General features: G+C 37.8%; 1 protein-coding gene across 9 annotated transcripts in view; it reads right to left on the reverse strand.

The window, feature by feature from the left end:
- NF1 (neurofibromin 1) overlaps window positions 1–13,773 on the reverse strand; it is a 102,343-nt gene that overhangs the window by 56,481 nt on the left and 32,089 nt on the right. For 7 of the 9 annotated variants that reach the window (XR_012625730.1, XM_074844999.1, XM_074844996.1 and 4 more), the window contains 11 exons: window positions 12,741–13,181; window positions 12,165–12,304; window positions 11,474–11,596; window positions 10,968–11,051; window positions 10,242–10,358; window positions 9,504–9,685; window positions 9,187–9,398; window positions 8,389–8,550; window positions 7,270–7,373; window positions 6,257–6,392; window positions 1,732–1,794 (listed from right to left, as the gene is read on the reverse strand). Coding sequence is in view for 8 of the 9 variants with exons in the window: in XM_074844999.1 (XP_074701100.1) it covers window positions 1,732–1,794; window positions 6,257–6,392; window positions 7,270–7,373; window positions 8,389–8,550; window positions 9,187–9,398; window positions 9,504–9,685; window positions 10,242–10,358; window positions 10,968–11,051; window positions 11,474–11,596; window positions 12,165–12,304; window positions 12,741–13,181 (1,764 nt within the window). In the remaining variant the exon portion in view is untranslated. The remainder of the gene's footprint in view (window positions 1–1,731; window positions 1,795–6,256; window positions 6,393–7,269; window positions 7,374–8,388; window positions 8,551–9,186; window positions 9,399–9,503; window positions 9,686–10,241; window positions 10,359–10,967; window positions 11,052–11,473; window positions 11,597–12,164; window positions 12,305–12,740; window positions 13,182–13,773) is intronic. The other 2 variants (XM_074845000.1, XM_074844998.1) reach the window with 1 other exon arrangement.

The raw sequence follows: 13,773 nt of genomic DNA on the forward strand, positions 1-13,773 counted from the left end.
CTGCACTTCGGCTTTTGTACAAACCTTCGTGCTAAGGTGAAATTGCTACAATAGCTACTGGACAAAGGTAAGAAGGTTTATTTCAGATGTACTGACCACTTAATTCCAGGACCCTGCCACTGACAGTAAAGCAGACAAATGCCACGTTTGTACTCAGGTGTGCAGAGTCTTCCCATCAAATACAGATAATTCTTTTTAAGTTACTGGGTCTTTTATTTGTGTATTTATAATTTCACTATTGATCAAAAGAGCCTCTCCAGCAATAAGACTTAAGCTGTAAAGTTTCAGGAGTAATTTTAAATTTGTGGGAAGGAGATATTTGTAGAAATGCTCTTCAGAACCATCACATCTCAACAGGTTTGCCAAAGGATGAAAGACAGAATGAGCCAGAGCTGAGTGGCCAGTGTACTTCTCTGCCTGTACATACACTGTCCAAGATCAATTAGCAGGAATTTGCTAGAAGAACTACAGGTTTAAAATATTGTTCTTTGCTATCTAAGAAAAAACAAAAATTCTGAAAATGTTGTAAGAAAGAAGTAATCCCCTTTCTTTTTAGGAAATCAACTACGTATTACTAAGAGGATGATCTATTCTCTAGATATCTTTCATTTGACTTTGAAAAATTAAAGATAAAGCTCCCTGACAAAAATAGAATTCTTAAATATGCTACATGTGATTCTCTAAAGATTCAATACCTATGTGTATTTTCTTACGAGTAACAATGGTTAATCAAAACAAGTCAGATTCTACCTTTTCACAGAATAAATTAGCATGCTTTGTATTTTAAGTTATATTGTTAAATAAAAACCAAACAACCCCATTTTACTAAAATACTTCAAAACTTAACTACTGCAATCTCAAATCATGTGTCTTAATACAGATAAAGCCATTAGTCCATACATAATATATCAAGAATCACTTTGGTTCAGTAGCAACATCATTCGGTTACCTTGTGATGCAATTACTGATATTTTCTTGTAAAATACTAGTTTGCACACAGATTTTGCATTTAAACATGATTATTATTGTGCTCAGTTACAGCAAAAAATAAGGGAATATTTAATAAAAGTCTAAATTTGCAGTCTGCCTCTCTTTTATTCATACTTTATATTTTGAGGTCACTGTCAAACAAAAGGATAAGTCTTAACTTTTAATGACACCACTCCATCCCAATCTATATATCTAAACTCTTTAACACAGGTTACTTAAAATGGGAAATTGCTTTTCTCAGTAAATAAAGTGCTAAATTTTATTGCTTAGTCACAAGGCAAACAAAAGAAAATATATCAGAAACAAATCATATAAGCCTCCTTTCAGTAACCCATATATATTAATTGTTCTTCTCCCAGGATGCAAGCTGAAGTCAAGTTATCTGCCAGAGTGTTAAAACACCTAAACAGACTCAGATTTTCCCCAAAACCAAAGGAAACATTTTTCTTCCGCATTTTCTTTTAATTTGAAGATGGTGGCAAGGGTAGAAGAATCAGAGCATTAAATACTAAGCAGTAATGTTAAAAATGTCTTTTGTTTACTCAAATAGGCACACAGAGAATATTTTAAATATAACTTAATTCCAGTGTTAATTGAAATGAAAGCTATTTTGTGCCAGAATTAGTAGAATGATTTTACAGTGAGGTCAAATAGACTGAAGTGAAGATGTTTTGAACAAACAGCAAAAGATTTCTGTTGTGCTTCGAAAGAAATGGCTAATAAAAAGGTCTCCAAACTTACTGATTTTTTGTTTTCCTTTTTTTCTTTTACGGTAGCTTTATTCAGTAGAGAGTGGCAAGTTGCCTACAGAACAGAGATGAGCACAAACAAGTCACAGCACCAACTACATACAGCAACAAAAAACCAATGTTGACTTGTACATAAATTACACAGTAAAATGTAACAAACATAACCAACGGAAAATGAAATATATAAACTAAAGACTGATGATGGAGTTTTTATTCCACAATTTTATTACAACTTATTTACAAAGCACTAAATACAAAACAAGCAAATGTTGCGTTTCAATCATTTCTACTATTTCTGGCTAGATTAAAAGTCAAACCGCATTAATGTGCTCATAATACACAGTATTGGGCATTAAATGGTATATTCAGCTTTCAAATGTATTTCACCATCCCCAAATAATTTTAATAGTAAAAATAGTAAAGTGTTATACCTTTGAAATACATATTACTTTTAAAATAAATTTAGAGTTTTAAGTCTTCCCAATGTTTCTCTGTGTGTCCTTCAATTTAGTTAGATCTGTGAATCATCATGGTTATTACTACTTTGATAGCTAAACACTGCCATAAAACACTCTGTGGAAAAAGGAAGAAAAAAGCCAGTGGGTCTACATTAATTTATTATAGATTTCCAAGTCAAACCATCTGACTTGATTGTGCTTATTTCTGCACTTCATTTAAACGCAAAGGGACCCACCAAGAGGCATCACGTTCTCTCCTGTTTCCCCTGGGGATGTGAGCAAAGCTGCAGCAGCCCAGCCGCGCGCAGAGGTACCCGCTGCCCTGGGAGCTCACTCCTACGGCCTTCCCATCAGCTCTAACACCCAATTCACACCCCCGAGAAGCCCTACAGCGAGCAACGCCTGGAGCTGCATCAACGGAAAGCTGGCAGTATGGCAGTTGGAGAGCAAGCGTGCACCCACAGTTCAGATAGTCTTTAGGGTATCACACAAACTGGGACTGGAGGAGAATTTCTGCAACTTAAGAATGTGACAGAGTAAAAAGCAAAAAAAACCCAACCCCCAAAACCCGCCAGTAAAAGCTACTCTGCTAACCAAGCTAAATTGAAATAGTTCAAATTTGTGCAGGCCCTACTGATATTTAACCAGTGGTGCCTCTGCCAAATTTCTGACTTTGTCTAAGTTCTACAGAGCCAGCTTCTGAAGCAGTCATGTATGTACTCTATGCATCAGGCTGCTGCACTGAAAGCAAGTAAAAATTCCATCTCTCTTTATTAAGAAAAATCACACATGTTTGTGTAGTTTTTATGAAAGAGCCAGCACAAATTATTCGTATGAGTTACTTTGATTAGGCTTGTTGGGGACCATGTAACACTCCTGAACATACATTACCTGAAAATGAGCCCGGGTGAATCTGTCCCAGTAACAGAAACACCTGCCAGTGCAGACCCCAATGCCCAACTAAATACACCATTTCCATTATGTTGCTACATTGATTAAAATTAGCTACAAATCATTTACAAAACACACTTGATGAGTATCTTTTGCACACCCACTCACTTTAAGCATAAAAAGACACTGCAAAATTCCATCTCATTTATGCTATTGCTTGGGATGGAACACATTCACCTTGTAAAAAATGAAATTACCTTACAAAAATCACCTATTTGGTTCTTATGATAAAAATGGATTAACACCCCCAAAAATTCAGATTTTAATTGTACTTTCTTTCAGATAAAGACCAGACTCTTCAAAACGCTCAGGAATTTGAAAGCACAGAATGAATAATTACACCATTTGTGATGAACAAACATTTGTACACAAATATAGGTGTTACTAGAAAAGAGTCAAAAGTATTAAACGTTGATGCTGAGTATTAGTTAAAACCTCTTGTACATTTGCCAGTAAATCATCTCTTTCAGGTAAAAACTACTCTTGTTACCAAAAAAAGGTAAAGATAAGAATAAAGCAAATAGCCTTGATATGCTTCCATAGAAGCATCTCTGACAAAGCTCACTGGTGAGTACATTTTAGTAATTCCATTTCACATAGGAATTAAAAATGGTTTGCATAGAAATAATTTCTAGCAATGTATCACTGAAATGCAAATAAATCTGATACATCCTAGGAACAGCATATAAACGCAATTCTAGGAAAAGATGTGGGACAATGTAATGTCAAATAATGGAAGCAACAATCAAGGTTGTGTGCGACATTTTCAATAACACCCAAATACACTCCCAGTCAGTGTCCGTCGACTGTGGCCCTGTGAACCTGAAGAAAACCAACTTGTGCCCCTCAGCTTCCAATTTAAAAAAAAAAAAGGCCAAAAAAACCCCCCCAAACCACCTCGCGCCAACCTGAATACAACCACTGTCGGAAAGAGAAACCAATGACTTCAGAAGCTGTTTACACAAGCTGGTATAGCAGAAACAAAAGCACATCATTTGCATGGCTAATTCAGTGCAACAGCTCACAGTGACAGCCCAAGATCCACACCACCCAACACACAATTCACTGTTTCTCATTTCCAAGTTCTGAGAATGGCAGCACTTGTGTTTATTCATACAGCATTCACTGGGAAAATACGACTAGACCACACTGCGTAGGATTTTTTATTACTGATAATTAGTTTGCACAGCTCAGAAAATCTATTCTCCTTGCTTTACTTTAGACCTGAGATACAGACTCCACGGCTGAGAGGTCAGGAGTAGCTCTTCCAGACCACCTCACTGAGACCACAGCTCCAATGCTCTGCCATGCCCAGCTCTTGTGACAGTCCTCCAGCAGGACTGGAAATGGTATTTCTACGAGCCCTGAGGGCAGCAGGAGTATCCCCCACTGGAATTTTTAGCAGCAATCCCTCAGAAGCACACACAGAGCAAGAGAGAGACCCGTAAGCACCCTGGGCTCAGCAGCCTGCTGCTGCGCTGCCACAGAGAGCAGCGGGAACGGACAGACAGAGGCCGGGGAACGCGGGTGGCCAGGAGGGTACCACTACAGTGGAACTTACTCTGCAGAGGACAGTGCACCACTCAGGAAGGCTCCTCCTCTTTAAGCATCATTTATAAATGGTACCAGAAACAAGCAGGAAGAGTGTGGTCCCAGCCTGGTAACCTCCCAAGGCTTGTGTGACAGCACTAAAGCTTTAGCCACAAACAAAAGTGTCTCTGTAATTTGGCTCATTAAAAGAACTCTCTGAATCTGTCTCTTCTGGGTTCTCTTCCTCCCATTTACCTGCTGAATTTCTGAACACTCTGTTTGCAAAACGTTTGGTCAGCTGCTTAACCAAAGTACAGCAGCCCTTTGTGTACAGTAACATACTCCAGGCCTCTGATGGGCAACATGTACCTTCATCAGAACCTGCTGCCCACAGCAGAGGGGAAGATGTTTTACATCACAGACCAAACCGTATTCCTGCTGTCGTTCTGCCTCAGAAGTACAGAGCATCTGCAGCACCCCAGTTACCAGGCTGATGTTATTTACCAAATCGTGTGGCAGTGGATCTCCTTCCCGGTACAAGCTAAGGGCTTTCTCACAGCTGCCACTCCTGCTTCCAGAACACGATCACGAGACAGGACAGAGCGGGATCAGAATAAAGCCTGAATGCTGCAGTGTCTTGACCTCACCCACAAATGATCTTCTTTAGGAAAGCACCCATAAACACAAACGACTCCCTACAGCATACCGCCAACAGCATTTTATACATCTATGGCCTTCCATCATACTCAGTTTCAACCCAGTTTCTAAAATTTAGGACTTGTAACTCCTGTGGTCCTGCTGAACACCATACAGGTTTTTTCTTATGACCATCTTACACCCTTTATAACCTGCTTTTCTATCAAAGGCAGAAAGTGCCCACCTGCAATGGACAACTAAATAATATTCCTGGAGCAATGACTCAAACAATACATTTCATAGACAATTTCTGTAAAAATTTACTTGAGAGAAATGCTCTTGAAGAAATTGCCTCTATTTTTATGCAGAGAAGAACTCTCTAGAGTCAGTAACTGCACAAGCAGCTATTTTATTCACAAAGTTCAGGTTTATTAAAGGCACGATCCATAACACTTTTAGATAATTAACTTTATTTCTGATTTAATTGATCCTGTATAAAAAGTGAAGCAGCACAGTTTCTATATTTGAAACAGTTTTGTATTCCCTCAACCCAGCAGTGATTTTTTTTTCCCCTTTTGCTGCCTTCCCTATAAATGGCCCACAATTAACTGATAAAAGCAAGTATAACCACTACCTCCCTAGTTAACCTTTAGTATCCCACAGAGATGCTGAAGCAGAGATTATTGTGGCCTTATTAGGTCTGAGTTCTTAGCTGTGATTCAACTCCTTAAAAAAAATAATGTTCAGTCACCTCCTGATTGCCAACCCAAGTCTTACAACACCATTCAGTCTCTACATTTAGATTCCTGTTATTCAGCGAATGTCTGAAAACAGCCTTTAAGAAATGCCCACTATGCACCCACTACTGCACCAAGCTCCAAACTACTAGAATTATAAAAACAAAACCCAAAGTTTAGGGGCAGGCGACCATTGCAGGCATACCTGGTATAAACAATGGCACACACTGCGAAGTTGTGGTGGGAACTCCGAAGAAGAATTAATGATTGCATGAAAAAATTTTTCTGTCATTTGCAAGAGACTCCGCTGGTTCTCTTCAAGGCTTTCTGTAGGCTCCAGCCTGAAACAGACCCACAAGTGTATGACCGGCAATCAGATAAACGATACCAGCTGTACTTATACGGCTGGTAGTAACCTTATTTCCCAAGGTGAACAGAAATCTTAAGGGAAATATTTATGATCTTTTACACGAAAGTTTCCATCCATATTTTAAACCACATAAGTTACAAATACAAGGTCATTTAAAACTCAGTAATAAAGAGACAGCTGTAAGTGGTATTCTCTCACACCACTCTGTACAAACACATGCATACATAATTCCAGCTGATAATTGCATTATCAGTTTGATGATGGTTTCTCTGAAAGGAATTCCTGAGGTAGACACAGGTGTTCCAGAGTTAAACAAGGCCTATCTTTTGGTAAGCTACTTAAAAGATGAATACTTAAAGTTTTTCTAAGAGTTAGAGATAATTCAAAGCAATAGAGCAGCAGCTACTAAATCCAAGACTTGAGCAGAAATTAAAGCAAAAAAGTTACACACAACATGCACGCATTCCATCTTGCTTCTGCAATTAATTCAGTGACCTGAAGCAGATGCTTTCTGGTACTACTGGAAATCCCCACATTAGAGGCCTATATAAAAGTATGAAGTAGTAAGTAGAAGAGGCGCTGCAAGAGCTCTCTGGCTTCCTTACTCTCTCGGGGCTTAGAGGACATGCAGCCAAACTCATCTCGCTGTGCTGGACAGCTCTGTACAATTCTCCCTGGGTGTAAGGGCTGCAGATACAGTTAATGTGTCTGGTAAAGTGAGGAGTGGAAAAGTATGAAAATATGAGAAAAATACTTGCAACAAGGAAAAAGGAATCCTATTATATTTACAATGACTGGGAATCACATTTACAAATAAATACGTTTGCTCCCCCCCTGGAATCTCAAACCTTGTTGGATCCACCTCAAAGCTAACATGCTGCCATTCAGAGGATGTGATCACAGTCCTTAACAAAGGTTCCAAAAGCTTCTGCAAATACGTAGCACCATATACCTGTGTAGAAAGAAAATCAGAATAGGGGCCAGATTAACACTGCCACTCACAGGAACACTCCAAAATTCTGTAAGTGTTAAAGGAGCCTGAAAACACTTGCTTTGTTTTGGCATAAGCCAGATTTCTGTAAAGTTGATGTTTCTATATTATAGTCTCACTTCTGAAACGTAAATGTGATCACTTTCTACAAGTATTTTAATTCAATTCCAATTTAGAGAAAACTATAGATCACTTTAATAACCACAATAACCCTATGAGAGTCTTTCTTAGAGCACACTCACTCAACAAGTCACCTCTGTTTGTACACAACTTTTTAAACTGAAATAGAAGCGTTAAACAAGATCTCAGACTTTGTGTCCCATCTTTATATTGCCTGCTACAAAGAGACCAGCGGGAACAGTCTTCAAGCTGGTACTGGCCCCAGAATCACTCATATAACTGAACTAGTCAGAAGTTTAAAGACCCCTATTATGTCTGAAGATTACTTAGGAAAAGACTTTAAGATAACTAAAACAAATGTTTAGCTGTTCATAGCAATTATGTTTTCTAAATAACTAGTAAACTTTGTTGAAATCTACAAATCTTGCAACACTTTTGTTACTGTGACCAGTTCTCCTCTTTACAATGCAGAATATACAGACCAGGCATTTATTGCCTTGGAAATTTTCAAGAGGGACTAACTGCAAGCTTAAGTCTAACTGGTTGAGTCACAAAGTCTTGGCACAAGGTTAGTTCCAGGAGAATTTGTACTTTTTAGTTGGGCCTGAGCATAAGAGATCTACAAGATCTAGTTCATCAAACATTAAAACATTAAAAGCAAAACACCCTAAACTTAACAGACGTGAGAGCTGGGTCTTGGTTTAAATTAGTCTCAAAGGCAACTCTGTACTACTGTCATCTACTCCAGTTACTCAAGTGCTCAACACCACAGACTGGTAATTTTGTATTTTTGTATTACTAAACTTTTCCTGTTACTGAAGTGATCTGTAGCAGAGAGAAAGATTAGATAATATACCTTAAAACAGAAAGTCATTATTTTACTGGCTAAGCTGTTTCCTCGGAAGAGTGTCTGCATGGAATCTGCGAGTTCAACTTCCTTTGAAAACATATTCCAGAGTAGCTGGTAGAGCAAGTGCCGGGAATCAAAGAGCGTGACCAGGACGCGAGCTAGCTCATCCTTAAAAGAAGCAATGAAATGTTAATCTGACTAGCAGTGAGCCAGAGCAAGTATGAAAAAAAGAATTATGAAAAAACCACGAAGGAGTTTATAATGAGGCTTTACATTTGTTATGGAGTCTTGCATGTAAACATCAAATTAAGCAAACAATAATCTCACTTTAAATCTTTCCTCTGCTACTGCTTGTCTAAAAATCTGCCCCATGATATCCAGTCATACAAATTCATAATGGTTAGTCTAGAGAGATAAGCAGTGATTCTGCTGTATAACAAAGCCCAATTCATCTTGCTAAACTCTAGAGGAGCAAATACAATTCTGTTTGTCTGCATTACAGCACACACAATCTGTAATAAATAACCAGCCCAAACAGATGCATTTATTACAGTAACTATATATAAAATTACTCCTAGACATGAACTAAAGATTTACTAGAAAAATGCAGTTTATAATCAAGATCTCTGACAATTATTCAGGACACTTTTCAAGAATATACTAAATAAGGCTAGTTATCATGAACAGTAGGTCTAATCTCTCTTCAGCAGACTGCTGTTACACCCTTCATGTTTGCACTAATTCTTATTTCAAGTCTTAATATTTGCAAAAATGTAGGAAATAAAAATGCATGAATCAACTTACCCACTGAGAACAAGGCACCACATTGGCTAAAGCCATAGCAATAGGAAGCTCCCCCTGATCACCCATCATTGTAACCAACTCCACCAATCTCTCAAACCGATCTGCTAGCACTGTTTCTGCTAACGTATCAAATTCTGTTCCCTGCTGCAGAATTTTGGTGAGGACTTCCATAAACGTAGCTCTTGTTTGGAGGTCTTTATGATAGCCCAAGCCTGATTAAAAAAACCCAGAACTACTAAGGAAGATGTAAAAATAAATTAAATACCAATGTCTTCATTATGTATTCATTTATGCACAGTTATCTCTAACTACTTTACCTATTGAATGCATAAGACCACTGTCCACATTTGCATTGAGTAAGTTTGACATAGCAAGAACAGTGCAGTGCCGCAGCGACGCCAGCCTTCGAGACATTCCACGTTTCCTGCCACCTGTTTGTGCACTTTCATCTTCAACTTCACTACAGTCATTTAGAAGGTTCATAAACAATGTGAAATATCTGAAGAAAAAGAGAAAGAACTGGGTAAGTAAAACAGATTCTGCAAAAGCAGCTGTCTGAGATTTGCTTACAGTAGCAGATAGACAATAAGCCTCCCAAAAATTCTCCTAACTGCCCCAAGTAATCTTTCTTGTAGCATAGTCCAAACTTCCAAGTGTGTTGTAACCACCAGAAGGCACTGTCCTAAAATTCATATGCAAATTTTCTCAAACCCAGAAAGTGAATTTCACAGGTGTGCCTTTACAGATGTCTTGAAAGAGATTTTAAGTTTCATGGATAAAAATATAATATCAAAGCAAGCTAATCCCTCCCGTGAATTAAGCATACCTCTGCATGAAGCAGAAACACAGCCAAATTTTATTATTATTTTGTAAATCAAAATGTTTCCATAAACTTAGGAGGCAAAGATTTGTGAAATGGGATATATAAGAGGTAATTCCTGTTCAGATGATAAAAATATTTCTGCTAGAAGAAAAACCATAGTTTGTAATAAAAGTCATATGGTCCATCTCCTTAGAGTCATTGTATAGAAAAATAGATAAAAGTCACTATTTACTTAAGAAATAACTGAGATTTCGCTTCCATCAATTCAACACCATCTCCTTCTTCAGGCTGTAGTGGAAGCCCAGCAAGAAGAGAGACCACTGCTTCCATACTTGCTTGGTCCAAATCTCTGAAAAATAAAATTTTAAGAAGCTGTGAATCAGTTCAGCATAATTAGTCTCTCCTTCCACTTGATAACTTTCCCATCCGGTACCAAGTCCCTTTTCCTTATATATCTACCTGCAGGTGAAAAGAATCTTTTAAAAAATCCCAGTTATTCTAGTAAAGTTCTGTCCATGGGGAAAATAGCTATTGCATTTTGTGGTACAGGTTCAAGCAATGTATCTCCTAAGGACAACTGCAAACCAGATTTGTCACTAAAGAAACCAGTTAAGTATAAATTCAACACTATAATGTTTGATGATTTTATTCTTCAGAATGCTCTAGCAAATAAAATGTTCAATCCTGATGATAAATCAGAAAAGGTATTAAAAGGAATTAAATAAACTTGGTAGATTTAAAAACCCCCACACACACCTCAAGGGCCATGTTAATTAAGATTATGCATTAAATATAATTTTGTTGTTGCTCACCAAAATTTAAGTTTCAATTTTTGTCTTTTCCTTAAAATTACTACCACTAAAGGAAGTCCACCTGAGCCAGCTCATCTGTGGATATCAAATGGCACCTGGAACACTGTTAGCGTCTTTAGAAACAGTGTAAGAATATTCTTTCTTACCTTGTCAAGCATTTCACATCCTCATCTGTTGCTTGATTAGATGTTCCCATCACCCAGTCTGTCAGATATTCCACCATTTTGTTCCTTTTACATATAAATACATCACTTTAGCTTTGGGGTTTTTTTTTTTTGTTTTTTTTTTTAAATAGCCCTTCCCTCAAACACACTTACTACCGTTGGCATCATTCTTCATTATTACAAATCCAGTGTAAGAACTAGTTGAACCACCACACACTGAAGATGACTGAACCAATTATACCAATTAATACCCCAGTCTGTACCACACACAAGATTTTTACATGTGTTTAGTATCCCCACAATCAAAATGAAATTTTAATGCAGTACCAGGTTCTAAATTATTCTGAAGACAAAGACAGGGGCACTATCCCTATACCAGAAATAGCGGTGTGAGGCAGTTTTTGGTTTATTTTTTTAAACATATAACCAAACAAAATTACACTTGTCCACATTACACTATCCTAAAAGTTACATAATGCAATACTTACCTAAATTTCATTTCTTGGCAAAATGAAAGGTCATCTCTCCTTTCCATCATTACTTCTACTAATTGACAGAGCTTAGTTTTTATTTGAATTGCATGTACCAAATTTCCAAGGACACGCACATACCTGAAGAAAGAAGCAAAAAGATTAATACAACACTTCATGCTACTTCATACTACAAGGCCCACACATCTGACAAATCTTTTCAGCTCCGTGCTGGAACCTCCCCGCTGGTGGACCCGGCAGACTTGCACAATGGGTTATAGCAAGTGTTTGTTCTGGGCTACCTTTTTTTTCCCCACCCCAAGTAAGCCAGCCCCTGTGTCAGCTGAAGACCAGTACCAAATTTCTTCTGGCCAAAGAAGTTTTCTATTAGTATAAAACTGAACAGAAATCCACCCTTCAGGTGGTTTTTAACCACTGATACCATTGTGTGGAAAAGAAACCAGGAATGCTTACAAGAACAGGCCAAGCTATGGAATGGTTAGTTCTTAAAAAAAAGTCATGAGCGTACTTTATGCTGCAGTATAAACGATCTCCATGATTACTGAAGTTGTCAGAACCATAAGGAGGAGGATCAGAAAATCAGCTGCTGCTTCTCCATGGATGCAAGCAGAAAAGATATAAACTAGAAGGCTCCACCTTGCTTTTTAAACATATTACTTTGCATAGGAAGGTCAACAGGATTTCTTACCTAACCAGATTCAGCATCATTGTCTCAATACTAGCTTGTCCAAGATGTTCGGAGCTCCCCTCTGTATGATTGTCAAGCAAATTCTTCATTATAGCAATGGTTTGCTCTACAAATTGTGTGTTGGTCTCAGTTAACAAAACCTACAGGAAGAAAATTGCTGGCCTTAATTCTTTACAAACAAAACTAAAAAAAAGGGTAGTTGTCAAATATACTGCAGCATTTCAAAAATCATTTTGACAAGCATTTTTCTAGTTATCACCTAGCCAAAAGAATTCCAATATATGTCAAGATTAAATCTGTCAATACTACCAGCCATAACGATTCTGAGAACATTCTCACAGATTCTGTACTCAGAGTTCACTACGAATTCAAGACTGTTTTCAATTACTTGATGTTAAATATAGCCTGGAATCACAAATACAATAATTATTAATTCATGCTGTGAAATACAATCACAATGCTTGCAGGTTTTTTGTACAAAACACAAAGAGATATCAATTTCAATTACCTATGTGAAAGACAAGACTGACGTTTTTTATTAAGACACAAATGTGAAGGAATATATCAACACTTTACCTGTCCTTGAGAATCAAAAAACTTGCTGATGGTATTCTTCAATTTGTTAAACAGCATTGGATAAAGTGCTGGACTCAGCTCCAACCCCACCAGATCTTTAATATTAGTCCGTATCTGAAGCCCCACTTTCTCATGGTTACAGACCATCAGAGTCAATAATCGATCAATAAATTTGCTAACAGGAGTCTCTGCGTTTCCCTCGGTGGACACCATGGATATCATGGAGCCCTTGCGCTCATTGACAGGGCCCATGGGTGGGCTGTAGGTTGCCAACCCTGCATTGCTGCGATGCTGCAGGCACACTCCCCCAAGGGCACACAAGAACCCCGTCATGTTGATCCACTCCTGCAGAGAATCTGTGTCAGACAAGTCTATGGAGCCTCCCCCACTAACGTGCGACATTCGTCTCTTAACAATTGTCTTATGAAGGCTTTCAGTAACCTGAAAAAGAATGGTTGAAGATTAAATCTCTTCAATTAAACATAACTAACGGAGAGAGAATAGCATTGCAAAGCATTCCGTAAGACATCCTGCCATTTACAATTTCAGTCTCAAGAATTTTCTAAGATTCACCTATTGTGATAGAACGAACAGAAATCTATGCAGAGGCACTGCTTGCAGAGAAGTGGAAAAAGCAAGGCTAAGGAGGACTGTCGCCTAGCCAAGCCCCTGCTCTACACCAGGGGGCAAAGTGTATTTAAATCACAACAGCCAGCAGCTTGTTTCAAAACTTGCAGTGAAAGGGATTTCATCATTTCTCTAGTAGTAGAGTTTCCACTATTCTTTTTTTCAATTTCTTTTTAATTTTTAAGCTCAGTCTCCATCTCTCTTACAGCAATTTAAGTCAAATTGCTTCTTGGTCTCTTAGTAAGCATAGTGGACAACTGATTACCATTATTTTTCTGGAATATTTTCATGGAGCTTAAGTCTGCCTACAACACTAATTTTCTGGATTAAAATTCAGTTCCTTGAAATAAATAAGCTTAAATATTTATTTTGAATTTCAAAGAGTTGAACCTATGGAAAAATTCAT

The sequence above is a fragment of the Strix aluco genome, chromosome 19 (genome assembly GCF_031877795.1).
Source record: "Strix aluco isolate bStrAlu1 chromosome 19, bStrAlu1.hap1, whole genome shotgun sequence".
Taxonomy (NCBI): Eukaryota; Metazoa; Chordata; class Aves; order Strigiformes; family Strigidae; genus Strix; species Strix aluco.